This window comes from Eumetopias jubatus, unplaced genomic scaffold (genome assembly GCF_037043125.1).
Source record: "Eumetopias jubatus isolate StellerSeaLion01/CBP00866 unplaced genomic scaffold, mEumJub1_p1.0 scaffold_5, whole genome shotgun sequence".
Lineage (NCBI taxonomy): Eukaryota > Metazoa > Chordata > Mammalia > Carnivora > Otariidae > Eumetopias > Eumetopias jubatus.
The window spans coordinates 109,254,060-109,274,113 of NW_028274811.1; the positions used below are offsets into that span (position 1 = coordinate 109,254,060).

The 20,054-nt window shown below is 45.2% G+C and overlaps 1 protein-coding gene across 3 annotated transcripts in view; it reads right to left on the reverse strand.

The window, feature by feature from the left end:
• GRIA1 (glutamate ionotropic receptor AMPA type subunit 1) overlaps positions 1 to 20,054 on the reverse strand; it is a 306,924-nt gene that overhangs the window by 102,405 nt on the left and 184,465 nt on the right. For all 3 annotated transcript variants that reach the window (XM_028106558.2, XM_028106561.2, XM_028106560.2), the window contains exons 6-8: positions 18,102 to 18,263; positions 15,647 to 15,814; positions 5,896 to 6,000 (exon numbers count right to left, since the gene is read on the reverse strand). In XM_028106558.2, the coding sequence (XP_027962359.1) occupies positions 5,896 to 6,000; positions 15,647 to 15,814; positions 18,102 to 18,263 (435 nt within the window). The remainder of the gene's footprint in view (positions 1 to 5,895; positions 6,001 to 15,646; positions 15,815 to 18,101; positions 18,264 to 20,054) is intronic.

A 20,054-nucleotide genomic window follows, 5' to 3' on the forward strand; every position in this document is an offset into this window, starting at 1 on the left:
CGGCATGTCCAAAGTTGGGTTGCCAGGATTTATAGAAAAATTTCCAAAGATCCTATGGAATGGAGGGCTGTGAATTCTTTTTTTTTAAATTAATTTTTTTTTTAAATTTTATTATGTTGTGTTAGTCACCATACATTACATCATTAGTTTTTGATGTAGTGTTCCATGATTCATTGTGCATAACACCCAGTGCTCCATTCAGTACGTGCCCTCCTTAATACCCATCACCAGGCTAACCCATCCCCCCACCCCCTCCCCTCTAGAACCCTCGGTTTGTTTTTCAGGGTCCATAGTCTCTCATGGTTCGTCTCCCCCTCCGATTTCCCCCCCTTCATTTTTCTCTTCCTACTATCTTCTTTTTTTTTTAAACATATAATATATTATTTGTTTCAGAGGTACAGGTGTGAATTCTTTAGATTACTTTTGACATCAGCAGGACTTTGTGTCACTTTAGTTTGCTTTCCTGCCCAGGCTGTCCTCTGCAGTTACACAGAGGGGCAGAACCAGGGAAAAGCAACTTGGGGAGGGCAGGGCAGGGGAACTCAAGTCAAGTTGCAATGAGAAGCACATGCCTGCAGTCAGGTGGGAAGATAGCTACAGGACCCATGATGGTGGTAAATATGGTCAAGGTCACAGTGCTGCTCCCGTGATGAAACAAGGTCACAGTGCTGCCCCCGTGATGAAACAAGGTCACAGTGCTGCTCCCGTGATGAAAGGAGGACTTTCCTTACACTTCTCCCTTGGCAGACACTTACCAGAATTTGTGATCTTACCTGAATTTGACCACATATTTTAGATCTCGGACAGAGATCTCTATCTGAATCAGTACCCACTGGTGAACAAGATTTCCTGAGAATTCAGCTTTAGCAGAGGCAGTGACAATTCTGGTATCTGGAGCCGCTAAATGTATGATGGATGGATGCTCGGAAGTGTGCACATTTCAGTGGGATGTCAGACTGGACCCAGATACCTAGAGGGTATGTTGGCAAATCAGTGCCAAGGATATAGGCCAGAAGATCAGGAGAGTGTCCCTGAGGCCCCAAATCAAGAAGTAGCAGCTCCTCTTTATTACATATATCAGGTAAGGCCATGTAATGTTCACCAAAACGAGCACAAGTAGGTCACTCTCGAATCTAAGAAATTACTTTGCTAGGAGGCTGATTGAGTAAAAGGCCTGAAGCCACAGATCGGGGGGAATTGATTTTCTCAAAGTCAGATTCCCTATAAACAAAGGATGCTTGAGCCCACAGTCTAAGCAAGAATTTAGTCATTGTAAAGTAAGTTGAAAACGGCCTCTGGATCTGAAAAATAAAGCGCAGCCATTTGCTCATGGATTTTAAGGTTACTCTGTTCTTTCTGTTTGGTGATTTATCCATTCCATGGGCTTGTATGGCCTGATTCACTCAAACTCAAGGCTGACAAAAAAGAAAAATCCCTGTGGCCTAAAGAAGGGGGTTGAAACAAAGAAAATGTGCTACACATCCACTCCATGGCAGGTGCTACTTTCTGAATCCCTCACTGCAAGCAGTGGGGACAGGAGGCACTGTTGCCTGTAATTCCAACAGCAACCCTGTGAAGGTCAGAATCTTACCCCCTTTTGGAGGAGATGATGTGACTGAGGTCCAGTGAGGCAAAATAACTTGTTCTAGGTCATGTGCCTAGTGAAGAGCAGAGCAGAGACTCAAGTCCTGGCCTGTGTGCCTCCAAAGCCCAAGCTCATAACCATTCTGCCAGTGTTTCTCACCTAACCACCTAGAGTGCCATGAGCCTCCTGGCTTGGGGAGCAGGCTTTTTAAAGGTGCACATTCCTGAGCCTCATCTCCGTGCTCTAAAAACAGAGTGTCCAGCTGTTGGGACCCAGGAATCTATACTTTTTAACAAGGCTTCCAGGTAGTTCTTCTATTTCCTGCAGTTTGAGAACCGCTGATCTTGCCACGGTGCCTCCCCTCCTGAGAATTCTTCTTTTTATTTTTTTTTTTAAGATTTTACTTATTTATTTGACAGAGAGAGACACAGCGAGAGAGAGAGCACAAGCAGGGGGAGTGGGAGAGAGAGAAGCAGGCTTCCCACCGAGCAGGGAGCCCGATGTGGGGCTCGATTCCAGGACCCTGGGACCATGACCTGAGCTGAAGGCAGACACCTAACAACTGAGCCACCCAGGCGCCCCCTGAGGAGAATTCTTGATGAAGTGCAAGTCTTGAGGAGATGAGGGGGCTCCCCACAGTCTCTGATGAGGTTTAGGGTCAACACAAAATGCTGAGACCCCTGCTCCCAGGAGGAGTGATTGGGGAAGTTCACACCAATGGGCAGCTGGGCAGCTGAGGGGGGTCCCTAACCCCTCTTGCTCCGAGGAAGCCGAAGTCCAGCCAGGAGATGGACAATATGACTGCAGGGGTGAGGCTGACAAAGATGCAGTCACATGCACTGGCATCTAAGGCATCAGGGCAGAGAGGAATTTGGGGTTGCATAGCCCAGCACCTCTCATTCATTTCTTCACTTCAGAGAAGTTAAGGCCGCCCCCCCTCCGGGTGACAACAGGGCCAGGGCAGAAGTGCTGCCATCTCTTCGTCTCTATCTTATCATCATTATGTCTCCAGTACATCTAGCCTATTGCTCATGTGTAGAGAAAAACCTGGCTTTATTTTCAACCACCCCATTACCCTGGAGGGAAAAGAACTGGAAAACATCCCTGTTCTAATTCTGACAAACACACAACTGTTCATATACAGTAGACACATGCCAATTTTGTCCACCAGGAAATAGTATTTTTTTCTTCCCTGAGGGAAATAGGCCATTCTGAGGATTCTGAGGGAGAGCCCAGGTCCATCCATGGTCAACAATTTTTTATGTAGGAGCAACTTGCTTGTCTGCCTAAGGCCTTCCACAAAAGAACTACTTTTATGTTTTCATGTACACTGCAGGGGGTGACACCACCCCTTCTCTGCATCTGAGAGGAAGATGGTCTGGGAAGGAGGTCACATAACTGGTGTCCCTTCTAAGGGCATAAAAATACTCTGAGCTCTCCACTCCCCCCACCAGTCATTGGAAATGTTCCAATTGTGTCACTTGAGCCATTTAGCTGTGACACTGGCTACAGCAAGATGAATGTGGCCTGGAGAGTCATGGGGCCCAAATTAAGGTCCCCATTTATTCACAGCTCACTGTGAGACCTTAGGCAGCCTATTGGGCTGGCCTGCCTCAGTTAATCCATCTAGAAAAGGAGAGCTATATCATGAAGGCTGATATTCTTCACAATCACACCAAAGAACAGAATGCTTTGAAAAAGATAAATAAGTCATCCCAGTGTGTTCAGACTTTAGTCACACGCTACCTCCTTGTCATTGGCCATACCTGTCAGTAACCACTCACCTAGGTAACTTTCACTGAACAAGGATCAGGTGCCAGTGCCTACATGATATGTCTCCATTTTATAGATGTGGAAATTGAGGATTATGAGAACTAAGTAACCTAGCAGATGTCTTTTCCAGAGCAGGAGTCAGAAGAATAGGGGCTAAGAGAAATTAACTCAGACTTGGACTATTTCTGGAATGAGCATCACTTGCAGTAAATTTATTCCCCAAGGACAATGCCCTTGTGCAATCACCATGCCAAAGGTTTGCTGGAAAGTGGTTAGGCCCCTAATGGTTATGGTCATAGCCAGATAGGGAGCCCTTGGTTGGCACCTGCTAAAAGTTAGCACAGGTAGCCTATGGTAGCTGAGTCCTGATGTGTGCCCAGTAGAAGGTGGGAAAGGGGTTCTGGGCCCTCAAAGTGTTCACAGTCTAGGAAGGAGAATGGGATATGTGTAAATAGCCCTGCAACACGGGATGTTGTGCTGACATCCTGGGGAGTCGAATGTACTGTGGAAACTCAAGAGGTCAGGAGATGGCTTCTATAGGGTGTGGAAGGCATGATAACAGAGGAGACAATGAAACCTGGCCCTTGTGGTTAGACAGGGTCGTGGACCCCCTGACGATGTCCATGCCCCTTCCCCAGAAACTGACATGGCAGAAAGGACACTGCAGATGTGGTTAAAGTTATAGACCTTGAGATGGGGAGATTATCCCGGGTTATCTGAGGGGGGCCCAAACTAACTACATGGTTCTTAAAAGCAGAGAACCTTTCTTGGCTGTGGTCAGAGAGAAGATGTGAGGATGGGAGAAGGGTCAGAGAGATACGATGTTGCTCGGTTTGAGGATGAGGAAAGGTAACAGGAACTGAGAAATATGGGTGGTCGCTAGAAGAAACTGGAAAAGACAAAGAAACAGATTTTCCAGAAGGTACACAGCCCTGCTAATATCTAGATTTTAGCCAAAAGGGAGTCCCCAGTATGACTTGTGATCTATGATAAATTTGTGTTTTTTAAGCCACTGTTTGAGGTAATTAGTTACAGCAGCGATAGGAAATGAATACAGCCTTGGTGAATGGGATGTGGTAAGACAGACATGGAGGGTGGGGTTCCAGACAAGAGAGCAAAGGATCTGGGTTTGCGGGAGGTGGGGGCAGAGAGCATAAGCAGAGCTGTCCAGTAGAACTTTCTGCGATGATGGAAATGGTCTCCCTCTGTGCTGTCTCGTATGGTAGCTGCTAGCCACATGGGGCTTCTTGAGCACTTACCACATGGCTAGTGCAACTGAGGGACTGACTTTTCAATTTTGATTAATTAAAAATTAAATTTAAAGAGCCATACACAGCTAGTAGCAGCTGTATTTGACATCACAGGCATAGAGAGCATTAAGTTTGAGAGATAAAGACCCAACTTTCAATGTGCCAGGCCCAGCACTTAGAACTTTTGCACATATGAGGTCATGTGATCCTCTCAATGAGCCTATGAGGTTGGCATTATATATGGTGATCCCCATATACCAGATGAGAGAACTAAGGCATGAAGGAGCTGGATAACTTGTCCAGAATCACAGACTGATAAGCGGTCTGTGCCAGGACTGAGTTTCAGGATTCCAGAGTCAACACTCTGGTCCATGGCACTCTGCTAACGTTCTACCATACTATGCCATGCCTCTTACCACTGCATCTTGCCACCATAAAGAATAAAGAATGTGATAGAGGCCATGGACAGAAAAATAGAGGCTGCCATGAGGCAAGGGGGCCAGGGAAGTCTTCCCTAGGGAGTGACGTTTACTCTAAGTCCTCAAGGCTGAGGAGGATATGGTCTAGAAAAAGAGGGGAATGGGGTAGAGAGAGTGCCAGGTAGAGGGAACAGGTGTGAAACCTCCAAGGTGAGGAAGAACAAGATATACTCAAGGAAATGAAAGTCGATCAGAATGACTGGAGTCATGAGAGGAAGAGAGTGGTGTCCAAGGTCAAGGGTGGAGAAGTTGGCAAAGGCCAGAGAACACAGGGTCTGGTAAAATTGTGAATGCTTTTCCAAGGATTTGAATGTATTCTAAAAATTAATATGCATATATACTATATATTAATACATAAATGCACACACATATTTTTAACTCCTTTCATGGGGAAATGGAGTAGATGTGATCAAGTGTGGATCAGGAGAAAATGGTTTAACTTCATCAATAACCATCATTCTCAAGTTCTTCAGAATCCCTCAGGGAAAGCAGTAGCATTTCATACACACCTATCACTTTATATTTTCAAAGTACTTTCCCACCCTTTGGATCTTCACTAGTACCCTGGACAAAGGTAGAGATTTTTATCTCCATTTTGCAGACAGGTGAATTAATTCCCAGAGAAAGGAACTGACTTGCCCAAAGTCCCAGCTGGTTAGTGGCAGAGCTGAGTCTAGAATCCTTGTTGCCTGAGTCTCTTTAAGCAGATCCAGTCCAGGAAAGATGGGCTCACAAGGCCCTCCACTCTGACCCTCTGCTTCGCCCAGCCCTCTCCTTCCTGTGAAATGGAAGCAAAGGTGGCCTTTACCTTTCGGATGCCATCATGCTTCATTTCAATCACATGGAGAGTGTAGTTGGTCCGGCGTCCCTTCTCATTAAACTGCACGTTTCCTGTCAAGCCTTCAAACCGCACCTGGAAAGGAAACCAAGTAGTGACCATGAACTCAGAAGTCCCAATCCTACTTGTTTACTTTTTCTGCTGAAGTGAAAGTCCACAACCTGAGAAGTTTACATGGGATGAGGTCTTGGACTAATATGGCTACCATAAAACCTCGCTACTCCCTTGCCCACAGCAGACAGCGCCATCAGAGCACAGTTCTCTTTCCAACCAAACTGAGATTCATCCTGAAAACCTTGTTCATCTGTTGCCTTAAGCAAACAGTAACCATGGATCAAAGTAGATTCTGAGAAGAAATCTCTGCACCATCCCTAATAGAACACCCCCATCATGACCACACCATGGGCGGCACCGCCCTGCAGACACATGCCTTTTGTGGAGAAACAGAAGGAGGTCTGTGAAGGAAAGGGACCAGTGTGCCATCCCTGGGGAGTCAGGAGAAGAAGCCAGCCTTACGATGCCTCAGGCTAGGCTTGAATATGGTTTCTTAGTTCCCGTGTGAGGCTGGGGAATAAAAACTTGGGAATCCGAAGACCTGGGAGACTTGAATTTGACCCTGGGAAGCGGAGTGACCTTGGATGATTCACCTAAGCCTCCAGTTTCCAAAATTCCAGCCCTGTCTTCATGTTAAGACCAGAGCATGCGGGGCTTTAAACAAGTCTCAGCTGGTTAAAACAAAATTTGCATTCAACCCCAAATATGCCGCATGGGCTTTCTTTTCCAAAAATGAGTCAGATCAAACTTTCGTGGCCTCACATCTTCAAGATCATATAGAAGGTCAAGTGGTCAGCATGTGGGATTTAAGAGCCTGCACTCTGGAGATGACCAATAAATCTCACTCAGGTCCACCCTCCGGTGAAGGATGAGTCTTGCTGTATGTCATCTACTCAGGTACAAGAAAGCACATTCTCTAATGGTGACCCACCACCATGTGTTCTCAGATCAGTCTGACCTAAGGCCAGTGAGATGAGTGTCTACCTGTCACCAACAGGAACCCGGCCCTATGACCCTGCACTGTTTATTTCTCCCTTCAAATAGCTCAAAAGGAAGACTTAACAGGGTTTTATCTTTTTCCGACTGACCAGCTCCTGTGCCCTCAGAAGGTATAAGAATAGTTGGGGTGTGTATGTATTTGAGAGAAGGGTAGGGGAGCAGAAAGAGAGAGAGACAGAGAGGGAGGGACGGAGGGAAGGAGGGAGACTGACAGCTCTGAGGATGACCCTCTCATCACCTTCTGGTGTGGAGTCTCAGTGGGGAGGCCATGACAGGCACAGAGCACTGAACAAATTATACAACAAGCTCTTCACTCTCTCAGATGAAATAGGGAAAAATCCTCACTCTGGAAAAGTCTAGGCTGGCTTTGCCTTTCAGAGAGAAAACAAAACACAGATCCTCCTGGGAAAACTAAGAGGAAGGGAGCCATTGCAATGTCAGCAAGTTTGCTTTCTCACCTTGGTCATCTCTTGCCCATCTCTGGCTTTCCCATTCACTCGGTTCCAAGTACTGGTTTATGTAACTCATTTGGGAAAGCAGACTGAGACACGTGTACAGATGACCGATTTTCCCAAACAGAAGGAGGGGTGTCATTAACGATCCAAATGGGCATCTGTGCTTTGGCCCTGGTCTCACGTATCATACCAATTATCAGTATGGCATGTTAGTATAAACTGTGTAATATTTCTATGACTCAGTTTCCTCATTTGTTTAATGGGACCAATTAAGAGTTAACTATGTCTTAAGGTTGTCTTAAGGATTAAATGAGATTTTTTAAATTTTTTTATTGTTATGTTAATCACCATACATCATTAGTTCTTGATGTAGTGTTCCATGATTCATTGTTTGTGCATAACACCCAGTGTTCCACGCAGAACGTGCCCTCTTTAATACCCATCACCAGGCTAACCCATCCCCCCAACCCCCTCCCCTCTAGAAACCTCAGTTTGTTTTTCAGAGTCCATCGTCTCTCATGGTTCGTCTCCCCCTCCAACTTACTCCCCTTCATTCTTCCCCTCCTGCTATCTTCTTCTTCTTTTTTTTTTCTTAACATATATTGCATTATTTGTTTCAGAAGTACTGATCTGTGATTCAACAGTCTTGCACAATTCACAGCGCTCACCATAGCACATACCCTCCCCAATGTCTGTCACCCAGCCACCCCATCCCTCCCACCCCCCACCACTCCAGCAACCCTCAGTTTGTTTCCCAAGGTTAAAAATTCCTCATATCAGCGAGGTCATATGATACATGTCTTTCTCTGATTGACTTAAGGATTAAATGAGATTTTTATGATTAATGCTGGCCCCATGGTGAGTATTCAATGAAGGCCAGCTGTTATTTATTGTTAGTAATAGTGGCGATAATAACTACCACCATTTGCCAAGTATTTCATGTTTACGAAGCACTTTCATGCCTATTCATCTCCATGTACAGGAACTCCTGAGGTATGTCATTTAGAGATGATCTTCCCTTACGCGGGAGAAACCAAACCTCTGGAAGGTAAACTGATTTGCTCTAGACTTAAGACTTTTCAGGGTTAAAGGCAGGCCTAAAATCCAGGGCTTCTGCTATATTCCAGTATCTTCACTGATGATGCCACGTGGCCTCTCAAACAGGGGACAATGTTGTCTTGCTAGGCTCTGAAATGTGCACAGCAGTATGGTCTCTGTGCCTACCACCGCCACCCGCTGTTTCTGGTGGGCATTTCCCTGGCTATGCTCTGGTCATGCCTAATGACGTGGCCGTGAGCAGGTCACTGAGCCCCACTGTTTCTTGGTTTCCTCCTCAAAGAATGGAAGTGCTTCGCGTATTCCCTGGACACGAGTGTTCCATATAAAGTGTATATTATTTGAATGTGAGGATGACAAGGATGGTTGCTACTATGTGGGGTCATAGGGTGGGTCATGTATGGGCAAATAAGATGACTTTAATGTTGAAGCCTTGAGTCTGCTAAGCTGTTATCTCAGAGCAGGGAACTCTCTCAGCACAAAGGGAGGTCTTGTCACTGTCATTTTTACAAGCCTTTCTCGGTTTCCAAAAAAATCATCAATAGTGGAATTCTAGGCCCCCTACCTGAGGGACTCTTGCACTGTCACGTGTTTTCACAGGAAGATGTATATTTGACGTTCACAGAAACCCAGTAAGGAGCGAGAGCGGCCATTATTTTGTCCATTTTACAGATAGGATTATTGAGACTTGGAGCTCATGGCACTTGGGTTCAGGATTTACAGTAAGTCATGAGAGGTCTGGGGCAGCTGGAGGCTCTTACCATTTAGTTGGAGAAGCTAAGACTTTATACACACTGAAACAGATCAAAGGATGGGAAAAGAGATGTCCCAGAATCACCCTTCCATGATGGCAGAGCAAGGAGAGGTCAACTGAATGGCTCAGCCCCACACCATTTATGTGGACAGTCGGAACTTAGAGTCAGAAGCAGCAGCTTCTCAGAAACGTCCACTTTGGGCAAATCAGGAAACTGCTGTCCTATCCATCAGGGCTGAGATTCTTGGCCCTCATCGCCCCCATCACCCATCCGAGGGAGACTGGAGTCAGACTGAGTTCTTGCTTGCTGAAACTCCCGCCGCCATCCTGCCAGCTTCCTCTGTGAAAAACAGAGAATTAGCCGTGGTTTCCTGCAAGTGGTATTGGGCGCCAGCTCAGAGTCTACCGCCAATGAGATGCTAAAGGACAACTTTTCTTTCCTGCCCGGTGCCAGAGGAGTGCCAGGTGGTGTTTCCACTGTTTGAGGCATCAACACTGCAGATTTCTTTGCCCCGTATTCCTGGGGGAGACAGCAGAGATGCTCTGGACCCAGGGCTTCTGTAACCTCGTTGTGGCTGCCTTCAGGTGGATCTCATCCTCATGGCCCCTCCTCCTGAGTGCCCACTGGGGGCAGGAAATCGGGGCCTGGGGACTAGGTCCCGGTGGACCACATTCTGTTTACTCTGGCCAGGGCAAGTCTCAGGACCCCTCTGAGCTCCCACTTTTCCACCTGCACAATGGGAAGAATAACTTGGCCTTAATTATCTCATTCAGTTGCCCCCATGTTCAAAGAAGCTTATACATTCTTCTTCCTTTTTTCTATCTATCTATCTATCTATCTATCTATCTATCTATCTATCTATCTATCTATTTATTTATTTAGAGCCTTGTGACAAGCCAATGAGGCAGGCAGTGCTAAGACGATTACATACATTTAGGAGATGAGGAAATCAAAGCCAGAAAAGTTGAGCAGTTAGTCCAAGATCTTCAAGCTAGAACTTGGTGGAGCCATGGTGAGAACCTAGCTCTTCTCTTCCTAACTCCCTAACAGCCAAGCATGATGCCCACAAGTCCTTGCTTGCATGCTGACTCTAGTCTCTTGCTGGATATCGTTTATATCTCTTCCCATACCCTCCAAAGCCCAATTCACTCTTTGTTTGAATTTATCCTTCCTTTAAGGCTTTCATGACCATCAGTCTCCGTTGGCTTGGGACAGTTCCAGTCTACATCTCTTGTTCTGGAATAACTGATAATAGCTTTCTCTTTCACTCGTAAATGTCCCAGTTTTGATGATAAATTATATGATCACCTTATTTAAAGCCCCAGTCCCATTCTTACAGGAAGCCTTGCTGATGTCCACATTCCTCAGTCAAGGCATTCTGCTGTGACCATCCAGAGGACTGAGAGCTTGGCTATGTTATTTAGCCCTTAATCTACACCTTTATAGCTAGTGTTTCTCAAGTTTGTCTTCTATTCAAAAGTAGGTCTTGAGTCCTGAAAGGCAGGAACTGTGTCTTACACCCCTATTGCCCACACCACCCCAGATCTCACCTGGCAAAATGCTGAGAATACCTTCACCTTGATAAGCTTGATCACTGGCTAACGGATTGCAAACACAAAGACTAAGAGGTCTGATTATTATGTAGGGCAGATATTCTTCATCTGAAGTCCTGGGATGGGCTTCTAGGATATACATCGTCCCCTGACTCCTGGTCATACAAAAATACAGGTATCTACATCTGTGCATTTTTCTGGGAAAAGGAGTCCAGAGTTTTTAAAAATCATATCCTCAATGGGCCTATGACATCCAAACGCTAAGAGCCTGATTTGGGGAGCTGGATCTTTTCTGCCAGCCAGAAGCTGACTTATGGGCACCCTAATGTCCACTCCTTCCTGGAGCACTGGAGGTTTCCAGGACGTGGGCTCATTACTATTCTGAACAGGTCCCTGGCTGTCAGCCACAGGGCAGGCAGGAGGCTGATTATCTTCACTCTGTTGCTGAGGAAATTACAGCAGGGTGAGGGTTATGGGGATGCCCAGATACTACTCAAGACCATGTGCTATTGCTGGCTGGGCCATAGCCCTGTGTCTCCCCTCCTGGGCTGGACCTCCGAGACATCAGAGCAGTTACGTACACACAGTGAGGTAGCAGGTTGATGGGGGTTGGAGTTCCAGTTTTACTGTTTCACCACTAACCCAGCTATGTAATTTTGGGAAATTTAAAAAAAATACCTCTGAAGTTCATTTTCTCCATTGATAAAGCACAATTAATAAAACTAGCTACTTCCAAGTATTGTAGTGAGGATTTAATGAGATCAAACGTAAAGTATGTTGAGAACCTCATGTACATAGGAAGCCCTCAACACATCAGAGCTGTCAGTAGCATTATTTTTAGAATAATGGGCTTATTCCTTCAGACCTAAGTCACATGCATCCCAGTTCTCACACAAGTTGAACACTACAGGCCTCTTCCCAATGTGTGGCCTGAAAGCCATTGGTTAGGGCAGCAGAGACCTAAGCGCTCAACCCATGGACTGAGTGTCAGTCGGATTTACCTCACCTATTGTGGGCACACAGTTGCTTCCCAGTGGCATGATATTTCAAGGGATGGGTCTAGAAGGTGAAATGTCTTGACAGTGGCCATGACTGTGTGAAAGGCCCTGGAGCTCAATATGTACAAGCAAAGGCACAGGGGGTCACAGGACAGGCCTGAGGCAGAGGAGGAGCCTGGGACAGGATGGGAGTCTCCTCCAGCCTCTGCTGCTCAGCCGCTGTGTGACCCTGGATGAGTCACTGCCCATTGTGGGTCAGCTGCCTCATCTATAAAGTAAGGGAAAATGGAAGTCTGTAATCTCTAAGGTCTCATTCATCAATAAATTTTTGTCATTGTAGATTCTTTTTTTTTTTATCAGCATATAATCTATTATTTGTTTCAGGGGTACAGGTCTGTGATTCAACAGTCTTGCACAATTCACAGTGCTCACCATAGCACATACCCTCCCCAGTGTCCAACACCTAGCCCCCCCATTCCTCCCACCCCCCTCCAATCCAGCAACCCTGTTTGTTTCCTGAGATTAAGAGTCTCTTGTGGTTTGTCTCCCTCTCTGGTTTCGTCTTGTTTCATTTTTCCCTCCCTTCCCTATGATCCTCTGTCTTGTTTCTCAAATTCCTCGTATCAGTGAGATCATGTGATAATTGTCTTTGACTGACTGACTTATTTCACTTAGCATAATACCCTCTAGTTCCATCCACGTCATTGCAAATGGCAAGATTTCGGGGGTTTTTTGATGGCTGCTTAATTATATATATATATATATATATATATATATATATATATATATACACACACACCACATCTTCTTTATCCATTCATCTGTTAATGAACATCTTGGCTTTTTCCATAGTTTGGCTATTGTGTACATTGCTGCTTATAAACATTGGGGTGCAGGTGCCCCTTCAGATACTACATTTGTATTTTTGGGGTAAATACCCAGTAGTGCAATTGCTGGATAGTATGGTAGCTCTATTTTCAACTGTTTGAGGAACTTCCATACTGTTTCCAGAGTGGTTGCACCAGCTTGCATTCCCACCAACAGTGTAGGAGGGTTCCCTTTTCTCCGCATCCCTGCCAACATCTGTCGTTTCCTGACTTGTTAATTTTAGCCATTCTGACTGGTGTGAGGTGGTATCTCATTGAGGTTTTGATTTGGATTTCCCTGATGCCGAGTGATGTTGAGCACCTTTTCATGTGTCTGTTGGCCATTTGGATGTCTTCTTTGGAAAAATGTCTGTTCATGTCTTCTGCCCATTTCTCGATTGGATGAGTTGTTCTTTGGGTGTTGAGTTTGATAAGTTCTTTATAGATTTTGGATACTAGCCCTTTATCTGATATGTCATTTGCAAATATCTTCTCCCATTCTGTTGATTGTCTTTTGGTTTTGTTGACTGTTTCCTTTGCTGTGCAAAAGCTTTTTATCTTGATGAAGTCCCAATTGTTCATTTTTGGTGATTATAGATTCTTAACAAAGATTTAAAAAGGAATCCATTTGAACAGCTGATCTTAGGATCAGAATGTTGGGGTTTCATGTTTGTGGCTAGTTCTCCCCCACCCATGCTACCCCCCAATAGAGGCTGAAGAGAGTTTCTTGGGGGTAGGTCTTGCCTTCTCTTTATCTCCAGTACTTGGCTCCAGACGAGCACATACAACAGGCTCTCAGGGAGCAGCTGACTGGCTGCCAGGGAGGCAGACACATGTCTTGACTCAAAGACAATATAAAAGAGGTTATATACTTTTGACTAAGGCACTTGCCTCCTCCCAAGCCCCACTGAAGACAGAAGCAGAAGATTGAGTATACTTGACTATCAGAAAGACGTGCTTTAGACCGTAAGAGAGAAGAAGATGCTTAGAATGCTTGGAGCCATTTGAAACTTGGGAGTGGTCTCTCTTTCTTATTTTCATGGATAAAGAAAGGGAAGTGTGTAGGAAATCTGAATGAGTACTTCAAGGTCACTCAGAGAGCCAGGGGCCCAGCTGGACTTGGACCTCAGCTCTCTTGCCTCCTGATTCAGAGCCCTTCTTGCCACCCACATTGCCTCCTAGGCTTTGTCATTGTCATGGTGGTGTCAGGATATCCTCCTGACAGGGACGGCATTAATATGGGAGAGGCAAAGGAGTTGGAAGTGTGGTGAAGCTAAGGGCAAGTCCCTGGGACCTTCTGAAACCAGTCTCACATTGCAAACAGAATCTGTCTCGACTGTGGAGTCTGGAAGAGCATTTTAAATAAGCCAGAAGGCGGATGCTGCATCTTTGGCCATCATCTGGTCGCTGCCCAATGTCTGCTATTGCTGCCCAGTGAAGGTACCACCCTACATGGAGACAGGGGAGGGCAGAAAGGGCTGCTGGCAGACCCCTTAGCATGTTCCTCCTGTAGTCACAGGGCTGCTGCTTAACTTCATTCCAGAGGACAGAACGACATATTCTCCTCCATGTAAAGGAACCTCATCTGAGCAGAGGAACAGCTGGTGATGTTCCTTTCTCATCTCTTTCTCCAGGTTGTGAAAATTGCTAGAGCTGCGCATGTGTGGTTGGAAAACAAATGGGGATGGCTGTACATTTTGTTCTATATTTCTCCCTCATTCAAAAATGCTCACCTCCTCCCCTGGGAGCCCCAATTCACCTTCTGTTGAATGTAGTCTTAAAAGTAAAACTGGTCTTATCCAGGCAAGTCCACTGGATGGGGCGGAGGTGGGTCATGAGTGGCCTCTGCATCTGAATATTTTGCTGGTGCTGGCTTGCCACTGTGCCTGATACTCTGACATTCCTTTGAGTTGGCACAACCCTTTTTGCCTGGTCCCCTCTGGAAATACAGCCTTTCTATCAGGAGGCATCAGAAGCATCATATGGTGCTATCTATCCACCTGTAGTTCAAGAATCACAGCCTGGACTTGAGGTGTTTCTAGAGACTTCAAGAGACTTCCAGGAGCTCTGAGAGTGATAAAGCTGAGGGCAAGCTCCCAGAAGCTTCCAAACCAAGAATGTTAAATACACGCCCATGTGTACCACTGTCTCATCCTGCTTGCACAGCAGACATCTCATTAATTGAATAGTTATACTCTTCCCTGTTGAATCTATACAGCCGAAGAATCCTTTGCATAGCCGATTGATTGGAATGGGCATGACCATTTTCTATCCCTGTTCTTTAACTGTTCTTCTGTGCAAACAAAATTGATGATTACAATGCTGAGAAGCAAGAAAATAGGATCACAAGTACTGAGAAATGTTGTCAGGGTGCCCTCATGAAATGTGCCCAGAGAGCAAAGGTAATGAAGACATCCAGAAAATCAGGGCAAGAGTGAGGAGTCTCCAGGAGACTGCTAAAGTGGTTGGGTTTTAACCCTACATATTTCAAGTCCCCTTTCCAACTGCAGAATCACTGGCTTCCCTTTTCAGCATGATTCCTAAGCAGAAAATACAGTTTTTACACTATCAGGAATTCTGTACTATTTTTTAAAAAGCTTTATTTATTTATTTTAGACAGACAGAGAGAGAGAGAGAGAGAGAGAGAGAGAGAAAGAATATCCTGAAGCAGACTCCCCTCCCCCGTGTGAGGACCAGATGCTGGGTTCGATCCCACCACCCTGAAATCATGACCTGAGTCAAAATCAAGAGTTAGCTGCTTAACCAACTGAGCCACCTAAGTGCCCCATGAATTCCATACAAAAAAAAAAAAAAATTCTACATGAGCTTCCATGTATGCCAAGAGCCACCAACACAATGCAGTGGTTGTCCAAACTTTAGGCATGCTCTCTACCTTTTCTTTTAAATAGCTATCTCCCACCTGAAACTGATGCTGCCATCCCCTACGAGGCTCCCATGAGAAGGGGCAGCCTCTGCTGGCCTCACCTGCTGCAGCGCTCTCTGGATGTCGATCCCCTGGCCCCACGGCACAGCTGGGTTAGCCAGGCAGTCCCCAGCATTCCCTCGGCGGGATATATCGATTCTCTGCCTCCGCAGGCTCTGAAAAGCCTCAGCCATCACCTTCACTCCATCGTAGGTGAGCGCAGAGGTGTACTGGTGGGAGGAATGGAGACAGTTAGGTGTCAGAGAGAGCTGATAGGGAGGCAGGTGGGAGCTCTGTCTGGGAGAGGGCATCCTGGTGATGAGAATGCCAGCAGTGGGCCGGGCATGGGGAGTCTGGGGCAGGGGTGAGCCAGGAAGGGTCTGTGCCTTAGACGGGGGTTGCTGCTCCCCCTCATTAGCCGGTGTTGTGAGTTCTGTGTTGCCAGTTATGACTTTCAAAGGGAAGCCAGAATTCTAGATTTTTGTGTGCAATCTGGCAATTTTAAAATGTTGCTCCAACTGGAAAAAGAATGTGTAGATTAAATGCAGCACATCTACGGCTCTGATACAGTCCGTGGAAAACCAGTTGGTTTTCTCTGTGTCACAGGCACCAGTTGGGAGCCAAGAGGAACTATTTGCTCCACTATCTCTTGTGACAGTGAAAGAAAAAAAAATCCAAGAAAGGTAAGCTCTTCATTATTTCCACATGTGCCTCACAAGTGGCAGGTTTATATCCCGCACACTTTCCCCTTATGCTTATTCATGATAACTCTCAATTTTTCCCCTCTTGCCTAAAAGGGGGCTAAGATATTGATGAGACAAAGCAGGCTAACAATCCAGGACACTATTTTCTAGCTTTGGAACTCGTGTCTGTCTTCTTCATTAATTTGTCCTCATTCCTAGCTTGTTCTCTGGCACATTTTAAGTTCACAACAGAGAGTTGTAGAATGAATGTATGAGTATTTTTCCAGTTTTTGACTATGATTCTTTCATGTTTTAAAAGAAAAAATATAGGTATTACGTTTGGTTATTTTTATAATCGTGATCTTTTGGAAGCTGGGTGGAATATTCACATGTTAACTGGTATGTGGTTTGTTCATTGCTTTAAAGCACATTTGTGATTTTGTTTGCTTAAGCTCATATTGAAATAAATCTTCATTTTTTTAAGCTTTTATTTAAATTCCAATTAGTTAACCTACAGGGTAATATTAGTTTCAGGTGTAGAATTTACTGATTCAGCACTTCTATACAACACCCAGTGCTCATTATGACAAGTGCCCTCCTTAACCCCCATCACGTATATCACCCATCCCCCCAACCAACCCACCACCCTCTGGTAACCATTCAGTTTGTTCTCTATAGTTAAGAGTCTTTTTCTCGATTTGCCTCTCTCTCTCTTCCCCGCCCCCCCCACCCTTTGCTCATTTGTTTCTTAAATTCCACACATGAGTGAAATCATATCGGAAATAAATCTTCATTTTTGAATTGCTAAATCAGTTTGAGCAAGAGTGGGATGAGAAGCATCTCAGTTAAATGGTTTGCCATTCACAAAAAGAAATTGAGGGGCAAGAGAAAGTTGCCAAGGATTCCCTGTTTGCTCCAGATAAACAAATTTGGCCTCAGATTCCTCAACACAGTGTTCCACACAGCCTCTGCCAAACTATTGGGTCTGACATGGAAAAGAAAAACTACCTGGTCTCCTTATTCTAAACCACTATCGAATAGCAAACAAAATAGATTTTGGCTGCAGGATTTAGAGCTTCATGGCTGGGGAGTGAGAGGGAGATGCCCTGCATAACTGGGAGTTGATGCTCTGAGGCAGAGATGAGCTGGATATTGCTTAGATTTCTCTGATTTTTGGCTGGGTATGTGGCTGAACAGATAAAGGGCTAGGTCCATGCACAACTCAAGAAGGCTCCATCCACAAAGAAATGAATACAAGCAGCATCCCTCCTGGAGCTGTGCAACATGGAGGCCCTGCCCAGAATAGAGACACCATTTTCCAGCTTCTCCTGGAGCTAGCTAGGGCTAGGTTTCTAAGATGTGGTCAATAGCAAGTGAATAAGAGATCTGTGTGACTACTGAAAGGGATTCTTAAAAGAAGTCATTGTGCTTTTTATTTTCCTTTTCACTTTCCTGTTGGGTAGAATACTGAGTTAACGGTTGGATCCTCAGCAGCCATTTTGGGCTATAAGGCAGCTGGCATATCCTGAGGACAGCAGAACAAGAAGACAGAAAAAGCTTGTGTTTGACAATTGTGAAGCCATTATACAAGCCCCGGATTGCTAGCTTCTGAATTTTGCTTACACAAGAGAAAAACAAAATATTTATCTTTTTAAACCATTGTCATTCTGGATTGTCCAACCTTTACAGCATACCCTTAATTTTTATGTATTTATTTTCCTTAGCGTGCTCCTTTTAGAAAGCTATCCTTTCCTAAAGTCTAAGACTGCCCAGAAATCTGGGGCAGGGAAAGGGGCCAGGTTGGTTCTTTGCTGTCTGCTGCCCTTCCCTTCACCTTAGGTCTCTTCCAGTCCACTCGGGTGTGGTCTCGAGCATCGCTATTCTTCCACTGCTGCATGATCTTGGCTGGGATGGTGTCTGTGTAGTTCACCAACTGGAAACCTGTAACATTTGCTCCACTCTCCTTGAATTTGTTTAAGTCAATATCCATGAAACCCTGTGCAGGGAGGAGGGGAAAGAGTCAGAACATGCTGCCTGGATCAATCAAGTTAATCATGTTAGAGGGTCACAGGATCTCCATTGTGTTCCATAAGGTGAAACCGGCTGAATGGAGAGACATGTGTGCCTCCCTTCCTTCTGAAGGTTATCATTTAATTTGTATACAGTTAGCACAGTGGTTAAGAGAGCACTTGCTCAGAAGCCAGCTGTGCCTGGGTTGAAGTGCTGGCTCTGCTATTCACAGCCCTTAGTTAAACTACCTTGGGCTAAGTTGCCTGATGGTTTCTTGTCTGAATAACAAAGGTTAGGAAGTTGGGGAGAAAAAGCAATGTCATGATGCAGGTCAAGTGTGTGGTGCAGACTGAGTGGGGTTACTATGATGCCACAAATATGGAACAGAATAGACACATAAGGAGGGAACTATCTACCACCCACATTCCCCACCCGTTTGAGAGAAGAAGAATCTGAAGTCCGTCAGGAGCAAGCTCCTGTGGGCTCCCCAAGGTCACCAGCAAGTCTGTGGAAGAGGTCGGATTCTGGTCTGGATTCCGACAATCCCTCCCTCTGTGCTCTTTCCTGTACCACACACTAGCTTTTCTCTACCGGGTGAGGCTTGATCAGTTCTAACATCCACAAAGGATCCTTTCCCAGGAATAAATCTTTCCTCCCCATTTGGTGAAGTTCATTCAAATTCAGGAGGCCTTTGACTTAAAAAGGAAACCTGGTATTTGTATAATATATTCCATAGTGCACGTACTTTCATATCTATGGCCTTGTTTCACTTTATGACTTTATAAGGTAGAAATTCTATGTCTATTTTCCATATAAAGAAACCGAGATAAAGTGGGAGAATTGATCACCAAGTCATCCAGTGAGTCATGGCAGAACATGGACTAGAACTAAGGTCTTCTGAAAGTCTTTACTCATCATTCAACAAACATTTTTGAGAACCTCTAGTGCATATTCTAATAGTGAATAAAACAAGTTCCTTCTCTTATGAAGCTTACATTCTAGACAATAAACAAACAAGTAAATATGTAGCATAGTATATACAATGAAGTCCTATGACATTGTCCAAGTCTCTTAATATCTCATTGACTTATCTAGTTCCTTGTTTAAAAGATCTAGTCATGAACAACTTCGTGACTCAGAGATATTCCCTCAACCCCCCTCCAAGTGCCTTTAAAGTTCTGATTGTTTATTATTTGTGTTTTATAAGTCACCCAAGCTCAGTTTTCCTTAGAGCCTTTGTCCTAGCTATTTTCTCTGCCTAGAAGTGTGCTTTCCCTGGCTGGTTCCTGTCTGTCTTTAGGATCTCAGCCAACATGCAGTCTCTTCAGAGAGGTCTTTCCTGGCCCCCTTACCTAAAGATCCAATTTCCACCCTGTGGTAGATGCTGCCAGTAAGTACCCTGCTCATTTCCAGTCCCCTTTATACACTGATATTTCACTTAAAAAAATTGTTTATTTGAGAGAGAGAGAGAGAGAGAGCATGGGGTAGGGGGCAGAGGGAGAGGAAGAAGCAGACTCCCCACTGAGCAGGGAGCCTGACGCAGGGCTCAATCCCAGGACCCTGAGATCATGACCCGAGTGGAAGGCAGATACTTAACCAACTGAGCCACCCAGGCGCCTCTGATATTTCAGTTTCTATACTAATCGCAAATACCTATTACTTGTACCCTATGGGAATTAATACACTCAGAGAAGCATTTAGCCAATGACAGATGGAAAGCTAATAGGTAAATACTCCAGACTCCTTTCCCCGGTGGCTGGAGGTGAGAGAGTTGGCG